The sequence below is a fragment of the Camelus dromedarius genome, chromosome 33, assembly GCF_036321535.1.
Source record: "Camelus dromedarius isolate mCamDro1 chromosome 33, mCamDro1.pat, whole genome shotgun sequence".
Classification (NCBI taxonomy): Eukaryota; Metazoa; Chordata; class Mammalia; order Artiodactyla; family Camelidae; genus Camelus; species Camelus dromedarius.
In genome coordinates, this window is record NC_087468.1 from 6,029,822 (window position 1) to 6,054,793 (window position 24,972).

The following is a 24,972-nucleotide window of genomic DNA, read 5'->3' on the forward strand; positions in this document are numbered from 1 at the left end:
GTACTGCTTTCTTGAAGTTACTCTAACAAAGTATGATTGCATGATTAAATTAAACCCGCACCCAACCTCGGCAGAGCAGAGGACTCTAAGGAAGCAGGAGGTTCTGTGCGGTTAGAGACGTCAGCACATGGAGACTTGGCTGGGGACTGGTGCTGTTTTAGGCCAAACCAGGTGTCTGCTGGGGAAATCTCACCCGTGGGCTTAGCAAGTAGGCGGATTTCCATAGCAGTAAAGTCACCAATGTGGACGATGTCACCAGCACCATGAGGAGGTCAACGCTGGGGCTGTTTTCGACATTCTCACTCCTTCTAACACCCACTGGAGAGAATTTCTGCCTAATCAGTCTACAGTCACACTGTGACTCTCACAACACACCAGTCATGATCATTGAAACAGGAAGCCACGGATGCTTCAGCCCCCATCGTTTCCGTAAGAGCCTGGTGGGAGGCAGGAGGCTGTGGGAAGTTTTCTCCCCTTCCCCCTTGACAACGAAGCCGCGCCAAACGTGGCTGCGGAGGAACAAGTCACTCCACACGGTGACCTCCCTTCTCCTCGACCCTGCTCAGAGGCCAACAGAAAAGTCACGCCAAGATGACAAGGTCTCTCTTTGTTCAACGAAGCCCAAAAAAGACAGACAGCAAGTAGGGGCGTATATCCCTGGCGAGGGGAGTTCTCACCCCCAAGAGCCTTCAGACCCTGAGCAGCAGCTGCTCCCGCCAGATGTGGACGTTCAGGACATAACTGCACTCGCATTTTTACAATAAATAACTCTGGGTACCAACGTTTCCCAGGAGACAAGGGCCTGACTGACAGGAGACCTGGAGAAGGGGGTTCATGCCACAGATGAGGAGGGCCAAGGAGAGCCAGGGGGGAGAAAGTCAAAGAAAAGTGAACTTGGATTCTATTTAAGGAAGAGCTTTCTAACAATCTGTGTTCTCCAAAAATGGAATTGGCTGGCTCCACAAAAGGAGACATGTTCCAGCAGAGCTGGGTGGCCATCTGTCGGGGCGGGGGAGCGGGCCCAGCACCCAGCGCATGTATGGGCTGGCCAAGCAGGGACACCCACCCACTCTACTCTGAGAGCCCCGGGGACACAGCGCACTGGGCAGACCACAGCTCACGCGGAACTGAGCACTAGCCAAAGACGCGATTCAGAGTTCAGCTGTCTTCTCTGGTTCTAAAAACTGCAGGGAAAAATGCCAAGCTGCTCAGGGAATCTGGAGGCAACTCCGAGCTCCTGCTTTGTCTTATTTCACTTCCCACCACTTCAGTCAATTTCTGGGTATTTCATTCTTCACTAGCATCCTGAGAATGTGTTTTTTACAAAGGATAAGAAGGACCAAACATGTCAGCAAAGTTCAGCATCTCCCAAAAACCGTGCTTCATGTGGCCTTCCCCACGTCCGGACACCAGGGAAAAGGAACAGGCAGGCGGGGAGAAAGCCAGGCAGACAGCGAGCTGATGGGGGGTGCGCCCAGCAGCCCCCTCCCCGCCCTCCAGGCGGCTACAGCATCCCATTGCCACGAACCCAACCGTCCATGACTCAGGGTACAATGCCACCAACTTAGAAGAGGAAACAATTCATGGGGTTCAGCCTGCATTCTGCCCTCCCTCCTCTAGACAACAGGACAGGATTTCGTTGAGCCAGAAGATCAGACGGAACGACACACGCGGGGCTGTCGACATGCGTGGAGGGGTCACCCCACCGCAGGACCCTCCAGAAAGTCGATGCCAGGAGGCAGAAACGCGCGGGGGTCAAACATACACACGTGTCGGCTGACGTAACACTCCAACCTCGACACGACAAACCTGCTCTTTCTACACCGGGTCTCCTCGTTTTCAGAGATTTTCAAAAAAGACAAGTAGAAAGAGGTCAATATTAAAACAGACCTTTTTTTTTTTTTCTCAAACACAAACTAAAACAATGACCCCTGCACCCCACCCCCGCCCGGGAAAGCACTGGGCACCCTACCCCACCCCCAGGACAGCGGTGGTCCCGGTGGCTGACACTCACCGAGCGTGTCCTTGAGGTTCCGGACCAGCGAGCCCTTCTTCAGGCTGTTCTTCCTCTCCACGTAGTTGGACGGCACGTAGCCCGTGCGGTTGGCCGCGTTCCGCACCCGCCACCAGGTCTTGGAGTCGTCCAGCAGCCACAGACGCTCGTTCTTCCGGATGTCAAGCTCCTGGTCCTGCTGGGCCGTGTAGTCCCACTTGGCTATCACGATGACCTCCTCTGTCATCTTTCATGGAGTCCTCCTGCTGGCAGAACATGCGGACAGGCTCGTCAGAGACCCGGCCGCAGCCCCGGCCCCACGCACCCACCTGGAACGTCGTGCCTGACGGCTTTCATCACAGCCCGGTGGCCGGCCCTCCTGGGTCCCAGAAGACTCGGTCTTAAGATGACCTTCTTTTAGCATGCGTTAGTGTTCTGTTTAGCAACAGCGACCTTATAAAACAAACCTGAATTTTGTACGGCAGGAGTTCTGCGTGCTCTGCTAAAAACGAACAACAATGAAAAAACTTTCCAAAAAAAAATCTAAGTAACCCGATCATGAGTAATGTGGTCGCTGAAGTAAGCAACACCAGATACTGACAGCCGATACCCTTACAGCCATTTTCTCTGGATAAGCTGAATTTTATGAACGTATTTAATGTATATGCCACATCCAAATCGTAATGTGGTGTCCCGGACTGGATCCTGATATATGAAAAGAAAATTAGTGAAATCCACGCTTAGTATGCAGGAGGTCCTGGTTTCATTCCCCTCTTTCTCTGTTAAATAAATAAATAAGTTAAATAAACCTAATTATCTCCCCCCCAAAAGGAATTAAAAAATAATAAAAAATTAAAAAGAAAAAGAACTGAGCTGTAAAGCCACGAAAAGACACGGAGGACTCTGAATGCACACGGCCGAGTGAAAAAAGCCAATCTGAAAAGGCTGCCGACGGCGTGACGCCCACAAAGCCCCTCTTGCAACCAGACCTCCGTCAGGCTCCCCGGAACACTCATTGCCCTGAAATCCCATGTCTGCGTCTGCCTCACGCAGCCCCAGCACGGATCCTGCTGCCCATCCCCGCCTGCTCTCGGGAAGGGTCCTGTTAGGTCAGCAGGGCCCGGTCCCCTCTGATGGCTCGTGTTCCTCTTAGTGGTTTCCATTCACGGACGGACTTCCCACCTGCTCTGTGGCTGTAAATCCCCACTTCCCCTTCTGTGTGTGGGGGTGAGCCCCACCTCTCTCCCCTACTGCGGAACTCCCCTGTGGTACCACCCCCGCAGCCGAGCACAGTCTGCTTCACTGCTCTTCAACAAGTGTCATTTTTTTCTTTAACAACTCCAGGGACATGACTTTCTGGAAATGGCAAAACTAGGGAGACACTACAAAGGTCAGTGGTGGCCAAGGGCCGAGTGGGGAGAGGAATGATTAGATGGAACGCAAGGATGTTCAGGGCAGTGACACTGTTCTGAATGCTACGCTAACAGTAGACACACGTCATTACACATTTGTCGAGACTCATAAAACGTCCAGCAGCAGGAGTGAACCGAAATACAAAATTATTCCAAAATGAATTTTATTAGTGAATTTTATAAATGAAGTTTATTAATACAACAAAAAATACAGTATATTACATACCTAGTTAAGTCAGTTCTGAAAGTAACCAATGGCAAAGGTACACATGAACGACTGACACGAATCTAGTTACGAGCTACTTCAGCAGCTCCGTACATCTCAGGGAGAAGATGGGCCGCTGATTTTTTCAGCAGAAAAATTGAACACTTAGCCCTTTAAATGACTAGATGTTTACTCAGAGCTACGAAGAAATGAATAATGGAAAGACTCTGGACTAAAATCCCCTTTTCTGACAGAGAGGAGTTCTCATTATTTGCAGGGATGACTTCAGGATTGCAGAGGGGACACATGCACACCGACTCCACAGAAGCATGAACACCATTCTTAAATAACATGACACCTTCCACTTGATGCTAAAGACAGTTATAAATAATGCATGTTCTCCTCTTTTGTGAACGGACTCCCACATTCAGACGGCAAACCTTTCGGGAAGGAGGAGATGTTTAACAGACTTTCTGCACGATGTCCACAGCATCCAAGGACAGACTTTCACAAAGCCCATTTCCAACTGCAGAAAACCCCAAGTTCACCCTGTGTCTCACTCTATGCTGACCTTACCGTCCAGTTAGATCTTTGAAAGTCATGAAGGTCGTTTCTTTTTTCAATCATAATGGGAGGGGCCAGAGCAGACACAGGAACGGGGGTCAGAGAATGGTTTACTCGAATACCAGGCTTCTTTCTTAATGACACAGTTTTGAAGAGAGATTTTTAACAAGGACTGCCCACCACTTAAGACCAATCAAAGCAACTTATTAATTTCCTGCATGACTTAACTGCAGAAAAGCAGGGAAATGAGCTGGCCAGGCTGGTATGTCTCGGTGTGCACTGACTATCCCATGGGAGCCTGGAAAGATGTCAGTGCCTGGCTCCACCCTGCCAATAATATCGGAACCTCTAGGAGCGTGGCCTGAGTGTCCGCAGTGTCCACAGGCCCCCTTGCGGGTCCGCTTCCTGGGCCCGGAGCGTGGGCCGTGGGAAGGTGATCGCTCAGTCCAGGGGAGGACTCGAGTGCAGGAGGACCACTCATTCCATCTCCAAAACACCTGCCTTTCAGGGGAGCATGAGCTTTCAGGAGACAGGACCACAGAGCTGCAGTGACTTGCAGTGAGGGTGGGGGGGCTGGGGCCCAGAGGAGGGTGGGATGGTGGGGGTGCCGCTTAGGATGCGGGGTGTGAGCAGGACGGGCGGGGAGCCAGGGCTGAGCAAGGCGTGGAGTATGAGCAGACGCCCCTTAGAACAAGGCTGCAGATGCTCTCCCTCTGCCTCCGCGTCGGTCAGGGCCCAGGTGCAGGCCCAGGTGCAGGAAGGACCCCCCCCCACCCCCAGCCCTGCCCACCAGCACCTGGGACACGGACCCCCCTCTGCCTCGCGGGCTGCAGAGGCTGCCGGACGTCCACCTGGAGGGGCCCTCGGGTGGGGCCAGGGTGGGGGTTCCACCCCAGGCCTCGGGAAGCTGCCCCAGGAGCCCGGCAGCAGCCGTGACTCACCAGGAGGAGTACGTCTCTGGGTGCAGGAAGCACTGCAGTGGGTAAGAGACCAGCGCTGAACCAAGATTTTCCGCAATAAAACCAGACATACAAACTGACTTAAATTCCTAACGTGGAAAAGCCCCACCAGAAGAAAGTCTGAAAAAGTATATCCTGACTGACCACTGGAATTTTCAGTCAGAAGTGAGATTCTGATTTAGGCTAAGGTAGAGTCACGGAGGGCAGAGCCAAACGACATACACATGCGTGCCTCCAGCTCGGGCAGCTCAAGAAACCTTATTTCTGCCTTTGTTAACTAAGCTAGTTCCCGCCCGGCTACAGCCAACAGGAAGAAGCAAGCGCCGCAAATTTGCTGTCTTATAACCAGATCACTGTCCTGAGTGTCATGTGACCAGTCTAGACTAGAGCTTAGCAAGAATCCCATGTTACACTGAATAAAAGGAACTCTCAGAAAATCTAACTTGCTAAGCTGCTTTTTAAAGTCTTAGGTGGAAGAAGATTTAAAAAAAAAAAAAAAGCAACAGACCAGAATAGCTATAAAAACTTTCTTGGCCCCTTAGTTTTCACTAACTCTTAAAATAACATCAGTGCTATTCTGGGACTCTTTCTAAAAAGGATTCTGTTCACTGCATCTTGCTGGCTTATGGCTGGGTTACGTACTCCTCACAATAGTCAGTGTTCCCGTGACACCCAAAAATGGTCACAGATCCTTCCCAAAAGGTGCCGGGGACCACGTCGAACCACTTGGTCATAACTGTCAACAGAAACAGGGAGTTGAGTCTGGGATTCAGTGTGTCCACCTTGGCCTCGGCTTATTCTGTAAAATGGGAACAGCGAGACCTGCCTCGCCCCACGAGATACCGTGGAGAGCGCGGTGTTGAGGACGGCGGGGTCTCGCGTCATACACACGTGGGTGGCAGTCCTGCTGTGCACCTCAGCCCAGCTGCCCTTCTGTCACCTGGGGGAGCGAGCAGGGCATGTCACTTGGGAGCTTGTGAAGAAAGCTGAGCACAGTGCCCAGCACGGGAGAGCCCAAGAACGGGAACTCCGGTCGTCCCGAAAGCCTCCGTGTGCTGCAGAGCACTTGGGAAATGCCAGCTAGGCTTGTTCAGGGGCCCTCCCTGCCTCCTGTCAGGATCTAGGAAGCCCCTCCGATGCAGCACCCTTCCAGGGCACCAGGGCTCCCTGGTGAGCATGCAGACCCAGGCATAGAAGAGCCTCTGCAGAGAACCCTCCCCTCCCCTCCTTATCTAAGCGTCACCATTCCAGGTCTCCTCCCCAGAGGTCACTAGGGCACAACCTGCAGCCGGACTTACAAGAGCACGTGCATCACCTGAGGTTACCTGTTCGCCCATTTACTGCCCAGGAGGCCCTGCTCTGTGCCCGCAGAGGCTGCTGAAGCTTCAGCCACCCGGTTCAATAGGAAGTTCAAGGAGAGGCGGACTGATGACTCCAGGGTAGTATACAGCCACCTCATTCCCCCTCCTCTGGACTGACCGATCCAGCTGCCACCGAGAAGGACAGGGTCACGCAGCTTTAAAAAGCTGCCAGTCCCACGGTGTGACATAAACCTCATCTGGATGGAATATGGTTGACTAATTTCAATTCAAAATAGAGAGAGATGGACAGACAGACAAAACAAGGGTAACATTTTACCTCTAGGATATTGACTTGGAATTTCAGAAAAATACCTGTGTGTACGTGTGGCTACACACATACTAAAATACATGTCTGTGAGCAAATGACTGGTTTGGGGGTAACCAGGTAAGAAAAGAAACTGACTACATGGGAAAAAAAAAAAAGTCACCTTACCTTGATTTTCAACACACAGTCTGAATTACTCCAATAACATGACCTACTTTCAATATGGGTCTTAAGGATTTTTCTTTGTAATATCTCATGGCGTCAGTGCAGTTAACCAATTATTATGGAAACTCGCTCAAAGATGCAGTAGAAGGAATAATAGCCTGGCCCCCCCCCAAAGACACCCACATCCTCCTTCCTACAACCTGTGGCTACGTGGGGTTACGTGGGGGAGTTTAGGGGAGTTAAGTTACTGATTGGCCCATCCTGAGAGAGGACCCTGTGTTGCCCGCGTGGACGCAGTGTGGTCACAGAGCCCCATGTGAGCAGGGGAGGAGGCAGAGAGTCAGAGGGACCTGGGGGGGCGGTGCTGCTGCAGGTGAGGCTGGACGAGGGTACCAGGACTCCAGAAGAGGCAAGGAACGGCTTCTCCCCTGGAGATACTCAGCCTTGCCCACATCTTGATTCAGCCCCATGAGACCCGGCTGGGGCTCCTGCCCCCCGGACGTGTAAGAGAATCAACTTGGGCTGTTTTAAGCCACTGAGTCGATGGCCAGTTGCTCCAGGAGCCACCAAAAACCAACGCGGTGAAAGGTCGGAAAGCCAAGGTCAGTCCCAAGAAGGAGCACGTCCTTCGACTTCCCCCACTCGCTGTGGCGTTCTCCTCCGTGAGCAAACACTTTAAACGGCACCTCTGCGTCAAGGAGGCCTACTCAAGGCGACCGTCTCAGAAGCAGCTAAAACACCTTATAAATTCTTCATTACAGTTTCACGTTGTGCTGCACATGAAAGGCTTGCCAGATGCCAACTGATCTGACGGGAGCTGGCAGGAACCAGCGGAGACCGGGGCGGGGGGAGAGGAAGTCCCGTTGGCAGCTTTTTCCAGGCAGTATCACTAATGACGGAGAACAGGTGTCCACCTTAAGCAGGACACAATATGGAATCCAGGGGCTGTTCCAAGTCTCGGCAAGTTAATTAAGTTGTGATGAGAGTCAGGGTCTCAGCACTTCCCTGAGGCACAAAACTATCCTGGATGTCAGGAGAAAACGAACATCCGAGCAGGTGCAGCCTCCTCCATGAATGAGGAGGTGCGGGCACAGGCAGTGTCTTGAGTGGTGAGCCGCCCAAGGTCGCAGGATGAGCTGCCAGCGTCCATCTCATGGGGCTGTTTCCCAGGCGTCAGCTCCTCAGAGGCTGACAGTCGCCCTATGAAATCCAGAGGGTCTACAGATACGTGTAATGAATGTGGGAACCGGGGTTCACAGATACTAAATACTCTCATCCAGGCTACAAAGTGCCTGAGCGGGGATTTGAACCCACGAGAATGGTCTGATCACAGAGCCTGAGCTTTACCAGGTAAGAATCCTCTCCTACCTGGCAGCGTCCCGGGTGGCAGGATGCTGCAGCCAGGCTGAAAAAAGAAATCTTGAGGGTACAGGAGACGCCCACCCACAGGGACTGCATCCCAATTTCACCTGGGGGAACTGGCCTGTGACGTCACCTGGGGGAACGGAAGTAGCTCCCGGTGTTCCCGGTATGATCGGGGAAGGGCCATGTGGTCGTGCAGTGTTTTATTTGAGGAAGGGCAAGGGAAGGCCAGACGAGGTGGAAGGTTTCAGGTTTCCAGAGTTCAAAACACAGGGTCAAAGCCGGGAGGTGCAGCTCAGTGGCACAGCACACGCCCAGCACGCACGAGGGCCTGGGTTCAGTGTCCAGTCCCTCCATTAAATAAGTAAGTAAATAAATAAATACATAAGTAAGTAAAGAAATAAACCTAATCCCCTCCCCCACAAAATAATTTAAAAAGCAAAAACACAGGGTGGAGGAGCTTAGTTCCTCCGGACTCTTCCTCTGGGGGCTTATGGGGGGCAGGCCTGTCTGTGCGGCTGTCACCCGTGCGGCTGTCACCCGTACGGCCGTCACTCCGAGCAGACTGCCACTTCCCGCAGCAGCTCCTGCTGAGCGTGGCTGAACGGTTAAGGCCAGAGGCTTCGGAGTCACTGAGACCCGGGTGACCTTGGTTCCACGGGTTATTCTGGAGCAGCTCTTTTTATTAGGTTTTTAAATTTCTGCTGGATGTCGTCACAGTGGCCTGTGAAGTCTCTGTCTTTGAATCCGTGAAGGTCTCCTCCGTGGACCTGGAGGAGAGCCGTCCCCAAGAACGTTCCCTGAGGGCCAGGGAGCTGGGATGAGGGTCCCGGCTCTGCTCCCACCAGGTGGGTGACGCTGGGGGAAGTTGCTTAACCTCTGACCTCTGTTTTCGTTTTGTGAGGATACGAAACCAAACAGTCAAAGGAAGTACCCGGCATCTGGTCTGTGCGTGACCATTGTTAGACACCCCGGCCCCACACACACCTACGTCCACGCGACACCAAACGGCAGGTCTCACCGGACTTAAGTGCAGCTTTTACAGGGATTCAGAAACGCTTACATTGTCATTCGATTGGCTTCTGACACTGTCATTATATAATATTATATATTATGATGTTATCATTCAACTAGATAGTCCCAGAGCCACTGCTCAGAGCCGCCAGGTGGGCTCTGGCCTCCAGCCTCTGCTCCACGGTCTGGTCCCTGACTTTGTTCGGGCCTCAGTCCAGAGGTCCTGCCTTGCTCCCTCCTCCCACGCTTAAACACAAGTTTCCACCAAGCCCCGTCTGCCCCCGGCCCTGCCCTCCATCCTCCCCTCCGGGGCTCTTACTGACCCCTCACACATATTTTTATCATCTGTTTTCCCGCTGGATGTGATTCCTTGCAGACAAGGACCCTGCCTCCTGGCACACAGCGCACAGAGAAGGGCCTGAGCTTGGGTGTTCCCAGGCAGCGCTCGAAGGAGTGAACGGATGCTCTGTGTCTGTAGCTGGGGCGGCCTTGGCCACCAGGGTCCTCGCATGGGGACAAGACCCTGAGATACTGCGTCCCATGCCCAGGTCCCGATTTGCAGCTGGACCCACATTTAAGGAACTCCATGCAGAACCGTCTCACCTTTTGATACTGTCATAGTTATCAGACATCAGGGGTCTTCACTCGTGATGGAAGCCATGGAAAAATCCCAATTAAAAATTTAAATTCCATGTCATTCAGGCACTTTAAGTAAAAGGGTGAAAGTACATGGAATAGAAATAAATATTCATGAAATAACAGATCAATCACAAAGAGCGAATCTCCCAACCCTTTCTGGCAACGGAAAATGAAAGATAAAAGTTGAGCAAAGCTCATTAAACTCCTGAGAAGGCACCATATGACGAGACTGCATGCCTGGCCAAAATAATTCCAGTACTGTTAATACAATTCCAGCATTTAAAATATGTGAATTTATCTTTATCAGCCCCTACACTGAAAAAAAGGTTGTTGGACACTGAAACAGAATACATATAAGCCTCTCAGCAGAGCTATGAGAATCTAAGACTCCCCCTGATAGGAGAGCATTAACATTTATAAACAGTGGTACCCATTGCTGGCCCAGGAAAGGACTCTGTTCTCATCAATGAGTCTGGATTCTCAGGTGGGAATTATCAACCTTACTAGATCAAAATATGATAAAACATACTACTAAAGAAACCATTATGTCTAATGTCAAAGGATTGGTATCTGGGATATAGAAAAAGTGTTATTTGCACCCCAGGGTTCACAGCAGCACTATTTACAATAGCCAAGACGTGGAAGTAACCCAGGTGTCCATCGACAGATGACTGGATAAAGTTGTGGTATATTTATACAACAGAATACTACTCGGCCATAAAAAAGAATGAAATAATGCCATCTGCAGCAACATGGATGGAACTGGACATCGTTATTCTAAATGAAGTAAGCCAGGAAGAGAAACAAAAATACCATATGATATCACTTATATGTGGTATCTAAAAAAAGAAAAAAGACACTCATCAACTCATCTACAAAACAGAAACAGACTCACAGACATAGTAAACAACCTTACGGTTACTGGGGAAAGGGGGTGGGAAGGGATAAGTTTAGGAGTTTGAGATTTGCAAATATTAGCTGCTATATATAAAAATAGATTAAAAAAAAACAAACTTCTTTTGTCTACTGTATAGCACAGGGAACTGTATTCAATATCTTGTAACAATTTTAAATGAAAAAGACTATGAAATAAACATATGTATACGTATGTATGGCTGGGACATTATGCTTTACACCCGAAATTGACAGACTGTAACTGGCTATACTTCAATTTAAAAAAAAAAAGAAAGTCTGCACAAAGGAAAACCAAAAGAAGGCAGGGGTAGCTACTCTTATATCAGACATAATAGACTTTAAGCCAAAGACTGTAACGAGAGACAAAGGAGGTGATTATATAATGACAAAGGAGTCAATCCAATAAGAAGGAATAGTATCTGTAAATATTTATACACCCAACATTGGAGCACCTAAATATAAAAAGCAACTATTAACAGACCTAAAGGGAGAAACAGACAGCAATACAATAATAGTAGGGGACTTCAATACACCACTTTCAACAACGGATTGATCATCCAGACAGAAAATCAATAAGGAATTTTGTACTTAAGCTACACACGAGGCCAGATGGACTTAACAGACATTGACAAAACACTCCATCCAACGGAAGCAGAATACATATTTTTCTCAAGCACATGTGGAACATTCTCCAGCGTATGTCATTAGTTAGGCCACAAACACGTCTTAATAAATTTAAGAAGACTGAAATAGTATCAAGCATCTTCTCCCACTGCAATGGTGTAAGACCAGAAATCAACTACGTGAAGAAAACTGGAAAATGTTACAAATATGTGGAGATTAAATAGCATATTACTGAGCAAGCAATGGGTCAGGAAAGAAATCAAAAGAGAAATAAAAAAATACCGTGGGACGTTAAGAGATACAAACTATTATGTATAAAATATACAAGCAACCACGCTCTGTTGTACAGCACAGGGGAACAGCAGCAATTACTCCGTAATATCTTCAAAAGGAGCATAATGTATAAAAATATCAAATCACTACTTTGTACACCTGAAACTAATATAATATTGTGTATCAACCACACTTTAATAAAAAAAAGTTTCTTGAGACAAATGGAAACAACAGACCAAAACTCAGGGGATGCAGCAAAAGCAGTTTTAAAAGGGAAGTTCAGAGTGATAAAAATCCACGTTAAGGAGAAACAAAGATCCCAAGTAAACAGCCTAACTTCACACCTCAAGGAACTAGGAAAAGAAGGACAAGTGAGGCCCAAAGTCCGTAGAAGGAAGGACAGAAATCAGGGCAGAAATCAAATGAACAGAGACTAAAAAGATAATAGAAAAGATCAATAAAACAAAGCTGTTTTGCTGGAGATAAAGAAGACAGACAAACCTTTAGCTAGACTCACCTAGGAAAGAAAGGACTCAAAGAAAATCAGGAAGGAGGAGGAGGAGGAGGAGAAGGAGGAAGAGGAGAAGGAGGAAGAGGAGAAGGAGGAAGAGGAGGCGGCGACATTACATCTGCTACCACAGACATCGGAAGGCTGAAAGGGACTACCATGAACAATTACACACCAAAAACTGGACACCCTCTAAGTGGATAAATCCCTAGAAGCATGAAACCTATCAAGACTGAGTAACAAAGAAGTAAGAAATCTGAACACACTAATTGTTAGTTAGGAGCCTGACCCAATAATCAGAATGCTCCCAATAAACAAAAGTCCAGGACCATGTGGCTTCACCGGTGAATTCGATCAAACAAGGAAGAATTAATACCAATTCTTCTCAGACTCCTCCAAAGCAGAGAGGAGGAGCAAACACTTCCAAACGTACACCTCCATCCCCGGTAAACACCAGCCAGCCCCTAACAACGTGGAATCGCAGTCCGCGCTCAACTGCCCAGGGAGAATTAGGTGCCGGCTACAAGTTGTTAAGTTAATTCCATTGGAAAAGGGGGGGTTTGCCTCCATCCTCTTCCTGTGGTCTCCACACCCCCCAACGCAGGCAGGGTCAAGGCCAGGGAGTTCCGAAGACTTGGCTCCTGAACTTCCACATGGGGGGAGCTCCTGGGAAGACGAGAATAAGGACAGGGAAATGCAGTCCCCACACACAGGGGCTCAGGGACCCCTCGGGTCCCTCTGAGAGGCAGCTCGGACACCCCAGGACTGCTCCCCTCGGCTCAGCCCCAGCTGTAGGCTTGCTGAGGCAGCGCCTGCATGGGGTGCCTGGGACCCAGGAAATGCTTCCAGGGCTGGGTCCCCGCTTAGCACTTTACCAGGTCGGCACTGCCTTTGTCCTCCTAGGACAGGACCAGGGATGGAAGGACCAAGCCATCCCGTCCCCTGCGGGCACATCAGGCCCACTGACCCAACAGACTCGCTGCTGCCCCCGCCGTGACTGCCTACCTGATGTGGAGACCAGCGAACCCCCCCTGTGCAGGGGGCCCGTTACCCCCTGCCCACATCCCCCCGCGTTAGCACTCACTCGGGTTACCCTGCCTCGGGCGCCCGAGACTCACCACTGACGAACCCGAGGACAGCAGTGACCACAGCCCTGAGCGGTCAGGGGCACGCCCCATTCCCCAGGCCACGAGAGAGAGAGCCCAGAACTGTATCTTGTCTATTTTCGTAGCTGCTAAAACACCCTGCTAAAACAGTCCCTGCACAGGAAAAACAGCCTAGAATCCAGCTGCTCACAGTCGATATTTATTACACGAATGGGCTGATCTAGTGAGTTTCCTGCTGCGCATTTTCCAAAACCAAGGAAATAATTTTTAATAAATAAACCAGTGTTTTGGTGTGGCCCCCAAAACTTATAAAAGTAATTCTTTAAAATTATATGCATATAAATGCTTCTTATAAGGATACTTTGATGATAATCTACGTTTGACTGTCCACCCAGTGGTACCCAGGCATCAGCTCTTGCTTGTGCTTTCGCTGGGCGCTTGTGCAGAATACACTGCCCTAATTAAACACGCGACTTCCCCTGACTCACCACTTTCTGGAAGAGGACCCAGACAGTCACTCAGAGTCTGCTCATGTCACCTACAACCAGGACCTTCTAATGAATTTGTGTCAGACTCTGTCACAGATGAATCGCTCAAGAATTCTGACGGCCAGATTTGAGGACCTGCACTAATTTCTAGCTTACGTTCCCATGAAATCTGACAAACTGACTGATAAGCAACTGCCTTTATAAATGACCTAGTTTTAAAAGGTTCCACTTCAACGACTATTAAAAATATTGAGTGGTGATGCTTAAGATGTTTTTTTATGTAAGGGAAAGCTCCCAGCATTGGACGTGAGACACCCAATGGCGCTCGGATCACTTAAGGTCTGGGAGGGAAACCTGGAAGTGGCCGGAGGGTTGTGAAACCAGTGAGAACCAGCACCGTCCTGGGGGAGGGCACAGCTCAGGGTCGTTTACGGGGACACGGAAAGAAGGAGAGCTTGCATCAGCTGGCAGGGATGAGATCCAAGCTCTGACTCCAAACCAGGACCCAGACGTGGAAATTGTAACAGACGCCCCCAAATACATGTGAGCGGGTGTCGTTTCCGTCAGAGAAATCACAAAGGCGAATTCATAATGTTACCCTTATGAACCACTGCACATCGGTTCCACGAAGTTCTGCTGACCACACATCAGAGGGGAACAGAACTGAAATCAAGGAGGTGGTTACAAAAAAAAAAAAAAAAAAAAAAAAAAAAAAAAACCTCAAGGAGGAAAAACTGATTACAAAAATTTTAGGAGAAGTTTTTGACCAAATGAAAGAAAATCCTAATTTATATTAAACTCACAGCAATCAAACCAAGCGATTTTTATAGTTCAAAGTTACAGGCTCAAGGCTAGTTTAATACAATTTGTGAATAACAGAAGCAAAATGAGATTCTGAAGAAATGCTCACAAATGGGGTGTTATTCCTACAGTTACAGGAGCAACGCTCTGCAGGTGAAACTGGACCTCCTGTTAAACCACGCCTACTGCCCAGCCGGGGCCGGGACCCCGATGGACAGGACCACCGCACAGCATCTCTTAACACCTAAATCAGATGTCCCAAACCATTCGTGAGGGCTAAGAAATGTCTGCTCTAGAGACAGCCTTTTGTCCAGAATCTGTTATTACCGGAGCCCTGGGTCTCAATCCACACACTGTATTACAGATACGATTTTATTTTAACGCACACAGGCACGTGTCTCATAGAGATAAACCCGTCCTTGGAATCCTTATCTGTCTGCGTGTTTTGCTGCAGACTTGTCTTCCCAGCATCCAAGTTGGAATGAAGCCTTCACAAGATGGGACTCACCCTGAAGATGGTTCCCATGAACCCTGGACCCCCCCAGCACAGCACACAGGAAACCCAGCTCCTACAGACACAAGATGACCTGTCCGGCCCAAGAGCTGAGGCTGGGGCGTTTCACAGGTTGGAGGTGCCCTAAGGCCATCACGGGACAAAGCAGGAATCTAGCGTTTGAACCAGATCCCTTGGAAATTTGTATTTCATGAGCCTCCACAAATCTGAGCCCTGTGTCCTGCCGTTTCACTAACGTAAAACCTACTTTCTGCGCAAATCGAGCATCTGAGGCAAAAGCAGCCCCCCCCCACCTGTTTTCATCAGAAACACAGACTCACCTTTGACCTCAGTAACAAGAGACACACAAAATGCAGGTGAATTCTTAGGGACCACAGCCCTGGAGTTACGAAGCTGCAGGAATTCTCCGAGGTCTCAAACCCAACTCAAACCTCAGCAGGGAATTAGGTTCTGGGAAATCACTGATATGAAAGGAGCAGACGAAATCTGAAAAGAAACAGAAATACCTGTAGATGAAGACTGCTTGCTTAAGTAACTGCTTGAGAACTAACTGATCATTCTTTTTGTTTCAAACCAATATTTGTAACAGACTACATAAAAAATACTTACTGACCTCGACCCAAACAGAACACGCTCTCCCCCGGCTACAAGCTCCTCCCCCGCATCAGCTCAGGGGGTGAGGCCACACACGCCACAGAGGGAAGGGACAGGCAGGGTGGGGACCCCCACCATAACCAAGGGACCTAAGCTTCCAGGTCTCTTCCAGGCCCTCCCACGCCCTCAAAGGCTGCCAAAAACAGAAGAGAGGTTGCCAAGTGGGAACTCAGGAAGCCAGTCTGGGAGAAGAATCACAGAGCGTGGATATTGTCAGAGGCCCCGTCTCCTGCACTGGCTGTTCACAGAGGGGGCCACCTGCCGGACCCAGACCTCGGTGCTCTAACATCCCCGCTGGCATCTGAGGATAGCATCCTGAAACCACAAGAAGTCAGGACAAGAAGCCTGACCGCATGACCCCCACCCCTCCCTCCCAGCTGTGGGGTCTGCTGTCACCCCACGGCCCCAACACCTGGGTTGCTATTTTCAGTCCTTGCCTAACATCTGAGGGGACCTGGAAGCTCCGTGGACTCCAAGTGAGTTCACCAACACCTTTAACTACACTTCAAACCCAGAAGGGGTCTGCGCTGACAGTGCACTCTGTTCATTCACCCGTACCATGGTGATGACCCGAAATGTGAAACACTCCACAGAAAAGTCGAATTCTATCTCAGTCAAACAGAAGAAGCTAATTCCAGTAGGGCTATCATGAAAATGTTACAAGGCAAGTTCATAACTTTTGATTACAAAATGAATTCCGCTTTATGCATTCTCTGGCATTATTTTAGAGAATAATTTCTGTTTAAATATACAATTTAACACAAGGGCAGGGCGACGGGCAAACACGCTGGGAACACTGGGTGTGGACAGCATGTCAGACGTCCCCCAGGACGACGGCACCCCTCTCCCCCACCCCGGCCACGCGTTTACAATAACTTGATGACAGCTTCTCCAGAAACAGGAGTTTCGGTGTCTGGACTCAGGTCCTGACTGAGGATTCCGAGTCCTCACCGCTGGCCTCACACACGCCACTTATGGGAGAAAGCCGCCGACTCAACGCAGCCTGGCCCTCAAACACCACCCCTGTGCTAGGGTTTTCAGGGGTTCTTCTGGACTTAAGCCATACTTTTAAAATTTTCATTGAAAAGGAACGTGCCTGGAGTCGGCTCTCCCCAGGCTGGTGCACGCGTGCGAGGGTCCGTCTGGGCGGCCGGGCCGGGGGCTCCCTCCACATGCGCCGTGCCCTCCACGGGGATGTTAATTATACCCACTTGACACATGGCTTAACGTTCTCAGAGAGGTTAAAGGTTCTCCTTACGAGGCTTGAGAGTGAGGAACACAGGCCTTCAAAACTCTAAACCCACCGCACCAGGAGCAAACGTAGTGCTGGAGAACCGATTCACCCGCCCGGGACAGGGGCACGGTGGCCGGGATTTGGAAGCCCGTCCTCTGATATGTGGTGGTGGGCCAGGCGGGAAAGCTGGATGGATCTGAGCTGAGACCCTGCTGCAGGGTCCCTCCAAGAGATTCGTGTGTGAGAAAGGGAGGTGGCAGTGTTTCCCTTGAGAAAAGCATTTTTCCAACAAAGCGTCTGTGCACGGGGCTCACATCTTACACAGGAATGAGCAGTGATTAAAGCCTGTCTCCTACTGGGTTTGCATGATGTCTGCCCACCGCTGTGTTTAACGGGTTTTTAAGCTTATTCAAACCCGCTGTTAGGGACAGCGTTTCAAATCAGCTCTTAACTACAACCAAGATCTAACTGATCAGGAAAGCATACGCTTTTGTGCAGAAAACCACCCCCGACTACAAACACTCTCAGGTGCAAGGTCACGGGGGACAGTGGGGGCCGCGCCCAAGTCATCACTCATGGACACTGACAGCCCGCTGGGGACACAGGGAACTGGGTGCACTTTTCTTTATAAAGGTATTTCTCCACTAATGCTAGACACATCCCTGAAGAAATAAAAGGGGAGGAGGAAGGAGCAGAAGGGACTAACACGAACACCAAAGGCATCTCTTCCTCCACGTGGATTTGGACCCCGAATGATACAAAACTTCACCACTGCAAAATCCAAGGGAGTATCGGAATTCTCTGCAACACTGAGGGTTTCTTTTTCTCAACTGAGTTTTGAAAAGTCCAAGCCCAACCTGGGGCTCTCCCAGTCTTGCCGGGGGCGGGGGGCGGGGGGTCAGCTGCAGGACTCTAGACATGAGGGTGGAGGACAGGAATTTTACAGCAATTAGATGAGGGTGATGGATGGACAGGGAAGAGCCTGTGGCCTCTGGCGTCTGGGAAAAGCCCCAGAGGTAAAACATCTAAGCTCTGGAGCAAAAGGCTGGGAAGGATTCTGTTGTTGGTTGTTGCTCAGGTTGCTTTTTTTTTTTAAATCTTTAAATTACTGGTAACTGAGATGCCTCCTACAGAATGGATCTGCTTCCTAAGAAACCATGAAAAAGCACCTCACTGTGTGTTTTCCTGCTTCATTTCTGACGGGTAACCATTCAGCTCGATGTCCCCCCCCATTCCCGAGTAGCAGTGATGCTCGCACAGATACAACAGTACCCCAGAAAGGGGCTCCACAAAACCCCACAAAATGTGGAAGGAGAAGGGAGTGGAATGCATTACACTTTCCCATTTGGAAAAAAGAAAGGCTAATAGTTATAAATATGTATCTTACAGAGAACAAATTTATGATTATTACAACTGACTAGAAATTTTAATATGACTGTTTTTAATTTATTTATTGTTTTAATGTTTTTTAATGGGGGAGGTAATTTTAGGTTTCTCTATTTATTAATTTTTTTAAACAGAGGTACTGGGAATTGAACCCAGGACACCTTGTGCGTGCTACGCATGCACTTTACCACTGAGCTATACCCCTCCTCTCACTGTGTTTTTAAAGTATATTTAGCTGCTTTTGAAATGGTCTAAATCTAAATAATTTAAAATGGTCAAAGTGTATTCCCCATGGTTTCCCCAAATGGAGACGCCGTCACAGTTCTGTGCCTTCGCGTCCACTCTTCAGCCATCCTGGGTCCAGCTCGGCACCTCCACTTTCCCAAAGTCACTGCCCAGCCCAACCCAAATCATCGATCAGGGATGAACTCAAACGTCCCCTCTTCTGGGACGTTCTTCATAAATGTCCTCCGTTCCTGCAGGAATCACTCTTTCATAATCCAACTCCCCGTTTAGAGGCCGTGTGGACCGGAGGCGCCTCCGGGAAGGGGCCTGCACATGCTGGCGTCCTCCCGCCTTGGCCACACGGCAGGCTCTCGACAAAATGACCCTGAGCAGACATCTGTATCCAGTAAACTCTGGCTTCCTTAGTCCTACCTGTGAGACCTGTTACAACTGTCCGGTGCCGGGCACCGTTCCAGAAGCCTCTTCTCCTAAACTTCCATCTGAGGACCCTGAACCCCTTACGCACGTCACAGCGCGACTCTGCCAAAACCAAACAACAGTTCCGTGGATGAACCATCCGTCTTCCTTTTATTGCTTGTTTTTCTTGAGTATTTCATCTATTAAACAAATCAGCAACGAGCCAACAAGGGGGACGAAATCAAAGAGCACTTCTAAATCCTACAGCTCAAAGCTATACAGATGACGTCCTATGGCAGCTGTCCAATTAGCGCCATCCCCAAAGCTCCACAGTACCGTGTCTGGGCTGAAATCCAATTAAGTCATTTCTGTCTGAATGTCCCCAAAGAGCCTCCCTGCCGAGCTCGAAGTGGAAATAATCGTAAAGGCCAGATTAGCTGTGTAAGCACTTCCAGGGCCGAGACCAGACAAGAGCTTGAAAACCAACATGCCCAGGCTTTCAACCGGGCATAAAGGAAACACGTGTCAGTGACCACCTGGCGGGAAGAAAACGCACTTCCTCGTCCAGCCAGACCTTTTCAGACAACCCTCGTCCCATGTGGGGTCAAAGCAAAGCTCTGAGCCGTTCTCTGACACGCGTCGGCAGGTGAGACTTGGGCTCCGCAGAGCTGCCGTGTGCGCAGAGGGAGCGCGCACGGAGAGACGACAAGCCTTCTCTGACTCACCCTTTCCCTGACCAGCCCCTCGATGCACATGACTGTCCCGTAATGATGTGCAAAACAAGCGCTGTGAGAGGCTGAGGGGCAGGATGGACACAGGAGGAGTGACATCTCCCCTTCACCCTGGACCCATTTCTTCGATTTACAACTTGGCAAAAGACAGAGGATCTTCAGGTTACGCACAGGAGCTGAAACACAAGTGTTCGAACAGCGCGGTCCAGACACGGAAAGGGTCCCCACCTGCCTGTCCACGCAGATCCCACTGAGACCTGCCAACTGGACCCCCTGCAGGTGGTAAGAGCTCCTGGCTGGTTACGATGTCAACCCCTGGTAAGGCCCACTGCCGCCGAGAAGGAGAGAAAAGTGGAGAAAGGTGGAGTCAAGAAACCCCTATCCTCCAAACCCTCAACATCTGAACACTAGGCTCGTCTGAAGGAAGACTCGCCCCGGTGATGGGGCCGTCCACGCCTCTGCACGTGACGGAAAGGACACAACTGGATGCTAAGCCCAGCTCTGCATCTCACCAGCTGGACCACGTGGAGCTGCCACTTAGCCTCAGACACGAGGGGTCAAACACGAAATGACAGGGCGGTACTTCTGTAATTTATTTGCTGCAAGAAAACTCACCCATAAAAAAATTCAGTTCAACTTTTCTAGACAACTTTCACAACCGTTTGGATAGTTTGCTATCCAAACTATCTGCTATTATCTGCCTTAGAAGCAAAAATCTGAGGAGACAAACCAACAGCGTATATATGAACGTAATAGTTGTAGATAAAAAATAATTGATGACGGATTCGAAAAAGCGATGTCTTCACACTGTAAGAAGGAAGAGGGAGGAAACAAGAAAAAACAAGACGATTTGAGCAACTCAGTGCTTAGCTATTTCCAGAACATCTGGACATACACATAAGAAACCATGGCCTTGCCTCTTGGGGGGCCATCTGGGCGCCCAGGACAGGAGGAAGGCTTCCCTCAATGTCAGGTTTCAAGTGCCTTTTTTATTCAAGAAAACAAAACCAAACCAAAAAACTATGCATTAAAAAGTTAAAAAAATTTTTTCAACAAAGTAATGACAGAAGACAAAACAAAACTCAGGACAAGCTAACGACTCCTACGCCTTTCACAGAAGATTAAATTCCACAGACACTTATGTTCAAATCCACATCTCCTGGAGGTAGGAGATAATCTCATATTGGCTCTGAAATGGATGGGTCACAGCCGTAATTTAATGAAAATGTAGTTATAATTTTGTTCTCCTAGGAAATGAACTGAATCAGATTAACACAGCTAGTCATCCTGCAGTCAGACCTCACTCACGGCGATGAAACCCCTTGGAAACCTGCAGTTAGTGCCAGAAGCTTTAAAAAGTTATGAAACCATAAACTAACGAGTCCACACTGAATCGCTGAAAAGAGCTGCTCAGTGCCAAGTCTCCCAACTGGCTTTCTTTTCTAGATGCAGCCTGTTTCCGGGGGAAGGCAGGCGCTGATTGGATCCCACAGTTTAAGGCCCTCTGCTTTTTTTAATTGAATTTAGAATCAGTTTACAACGTTGTGTCAATTTCTGGTGCACAGCATCTGCTTCCGTCACACGTATACACACACATATTCCTTTTCTTATTCTTTCCATTATAGGTTACTACGAGATACTGAATAGAGTTCCCTGTGCTAGACAGAAGAAACGTGTTGTTTATCTATTTTATACATAGTAGTCAGTATCTGCAAATCACGCTTTGTTTAACTGATGATGGTTTCAAAAGGCTTGGCACCTGCTGGGGAGAACCACACGGCATCCCAGCCTGGCTGGGAGTCCCTGCAAATCCAAGGATGTCTTCTTTCACTGTTTCTATGCCCCTCTCCCCCGGGCCAGACAGGAACCCCACAAGGCCAGGACCACTAGCCCCCTCATACAGCAGAAGCTGCCTCCCCCAAAACCTGGTCCGCGCACACAATTTACACCAGAGGAGACTTTCTGGGGCTGAATCCTCACACCACACAAGCCCAGTGCCACACACACCAGTGATGTTCTCGGGTCTGTTTGCCAGAAATGGTTTATGTTTTCCTAAAGTCCTAGATGCAAAAATCTAGTTCTGGAAGAGAAGAGAGAAAAGGGAGAAGAAGGAAGAAGGGACGGAGGGACCCAAGCTCTCAAGGCCCTTGGAACTGAGGAGGGTTTGTGACTGGTGGCGCTGACACTACGGCCTGATGACTTGTGGCTGGGGGACCGCCACCCTCCCTCGAGCTGCCACAACCAGAAAGGTCCCCAGACAACGGGGATGCTGCCAAACGTCCCCTGGGGATGAAGTCACCCGGCTGAGAACCACTGAACTAGAAATACATGTAAATCAGACCGAGTTTGGTTTTTTTTTTTGAACAGACTAGACAGAAACGTTCATGTATATTCATGTATTTTCTAACTATCTGGAACATGGTTAGACTATCCAGGCGGCTGCTGCCGTAAGTACCCCTCCTAAAATAACCGAATAACAGGCACATTCCGTTTAAGTCAACGTCATGATTAGCCAAGTAACAATAAAGCCACGTGATTAGGACACAACTTTAAACTCTTGTTTGCGGTAAGTGTGTGGAGCACGCTGTCATCAAGAAAACAAGAAGTCTTAAAAACAAGTATCTTGCGGGGGAGGGTGTAGCTCAGTGGTAGACCATGTGCTTAGTGTGCACGGGGTCCTGGCTTCCAACCCCAGTGCCTCCTCCTCTAAATAAAATACAAATAAATAAACAAAACTAATTACCCCCCCACAAAACCCCCCAAATATCTAACTGTAGGCAGATATGTACGTGCTTGCATTAGAAAGCAAAAAGTAAAAGGGGAAAAAGAAAAATAATCCTTTTAAAACAATGACCAAAGGGGTTAGGAGAGACAAGGGCTAGAAATGCGAAGCCGACTTCTCTGAGGACACGTCTTTGGGCCGTGGAACCATCTCAAAGGTTTACATAACTATAAACCAATGTTAATTTTTAAAAGTCCTAAAAATCAAAAGCATCATGCAAACAAATTAGTTAAATTATACACTGAGGTGATGGAGTAAACATAGAGAGGAATTTTCCCGAAAGACTTCGGAACACAATAACCTGACTGTATTTTCCTAGCAGGATAAGCCCTGAGGATGAAGACACCTCCAGCTGCTTTCAGTGCTCACTTTGTTGAGAAAAATATGGGTAGAGTTAAACATTTATATGGGTTGTGTATAAATAAAGTGAATAAGTAATTATGTTAATGTTCCTAGGGACAAACGTTTTCAGCCTCACAGAGATACAAATATAAAAATCAAAGACATAAACTACCTTGTACTTCTAATTTTGAATTAGAAATATCAGTGTGAATTTATAATAGATGATGTTAAAAAAAACAAACAAACAAATAAACAAAACCACGTTTGTTCACTGAGAAGGCCCAAGCACAATGGCCAACCGGGAGCACTGAGCATCCCTGACTCCCAAACTGTGGTCCCTAAATTCCATTTCCTACGGAAGGGCCCCCTGGCCTGGGGCAGACACGGGCTGACGGGGCCTGAGGCCACACAGCTTCTCCACTTCGGTAGCAACATCTCAGGCCAAGAGCAGGGGCATGTGCCTGAGAACGTAGAAGCCACCGACCTTGGGCAGCTGGCCCTGGCCACAGCCAAGCCCCCTGCAGCCCAGCAGCAGGGACGTCGGCTACGAGGGAGGAAAGTGCTCGAGAAGTATCTGAAATCATGAGCTCCTGATTTCTCTAAAAACAAACAAAAACCTCGCCGGTGGCTTATGAGGATGCTGGGGAAATGGCACTAATTATTCTGAAAACTGCCACATAAAGGGCAGACTTCCCTGCATCACTGGGGCTCAGACAAGAGCTGTGGGTCCTCCTCATCGGGCCAGTCCGCAGAAGGGAGGCAGGCTCAGGGGCCAGCATCCCTCGGCCCCGGTGACAAATCGTGGACAGAGGCGGCGATCTCCCCACCTGCCCGCTCCCGCGTCCTCCCACGGAAGCACACACACCACCTGAGGAGTCATCTTGCTGGAAAATCAGACCAGAACTGGCTCTCGATCTGGCCAGCACTTTACAGGACACACAGGGACACAGGAGGACGCTCAACGGGAATCCAGTTAGCAAACCACAGCAGCAGGAAACCCAAACTGGGGACAAAAGACCCTGCCGCACAAACAAATCAATCCACAATGGAAAAAAAAATGATAGGGCGGAGGAATCAATAAATGATTCAACTGCAGTGTATGGACCTTATTTGGATCTTGGTTTGAACAAGCAAATTCTAAATAAAATTTTTGAGCTAGCTGGAAGTTGGAACAATGGCTGTCTACTTGGTAATATGAAGGAATTTCTGTTACTGGACTATTTACTAAGTAATTTTCAGATGAAATAAATTGATACCTGGGGAATGACCTTAAAAAGAAGTGGCTGGAGAGAGTGGAGGTCAGTGAAACAAGACCCACCAGGGACCGGTAACTCCCAAGCCTGAGGTGCTCACAACTAGCCGTTCTGTGACTCTCTCTGCCTTAAAAGAACTACACTGAGTATGATTGTCCTGTTAACTAAGAAACCCCACCTTCCAGGGAGCGACAGTCAGGAACATCAGGAAACATCGCTGGAAGACCTCTGGAAGCCTCCAGGCCCCGCACCACTCTGCTCACACGGAGGCCAGCAAAGCCGCGCCAGGGCCCAGAACCAGTCACTGGAGAGGCCACAAGGGGCCCCAGCTTCCAAAGCCTCATCTCTGGTGATCAGGGCCGGACTGGGGAGGGAGGAGGCTGGGGAGGGCCGCAGAGGACTCTCTACAGAGCCTGCACACGCTCGTAAGCTTGCTGCTCACAATCAGCTGAGTACTAAGACACGAAGTCCCTTCCTTCTGCTTCTGAACACACTTTCAAAAAAAAAAAAAAAAGGAAAAAAAGAAAAACAAAGTTTTTTAGCAGTTTGAACCTGGCCCCTGCCAAAAATGAAATCAGTTCATGCGACAATCTTGAGCACTGACTCCAAGGCTCAATATACAAGATATTATAACATTTCGTGTCCTGTGAAAACACAATGACAAACAGCAGCTGGGTCACCTCCACAATGATTGGACTCTCTCTGCTCGCCCTCCCAGATGCAGGAAGAGTGTGTAGCAGCTCTGATTTGTCTGAATATAAAATTACACAAATCAGAATA

General features: G+C 49.1%; 1 protein-coding gene across 4 annotated transcripts in view; it reads right to left on the reverse strand.

Annotated features, from left to right (window-relative positions):
• Positions 1-24,972, reverse strand: part of NCK2 (NCK adaptor protein 2) — a 70,197-nt gene that overhangs the window by 18,072 nt on the left and 27,153 nt on the right. For 2 of the 4 annotated variants that reach the window (XM_031441020.2, XM_064481775.1), the window contains exons 2-3: positions 15,489-15,654; positions 2,015-2,259 (exon numbers count right to left, since the gene is read on the reverse strand). In XM_031441020.2, the coding sequence (XP_031296880.2) occupies positions 2,015-2,240 (226 nt within the window). In that variant the 5' untranslated portion in view covers positions 2,241-2,259; positions 15,489-15,654. Of the gene's footprint in view, positions 1-2,014; positions 2,260-2,982; positions 5,645-15,488; positions 15,655-24,972 lie in introns of those variants that run through there. The other 2 variants (XM_064481776.1, XM_064481777.1) reach the window with 2 other exon arrangements.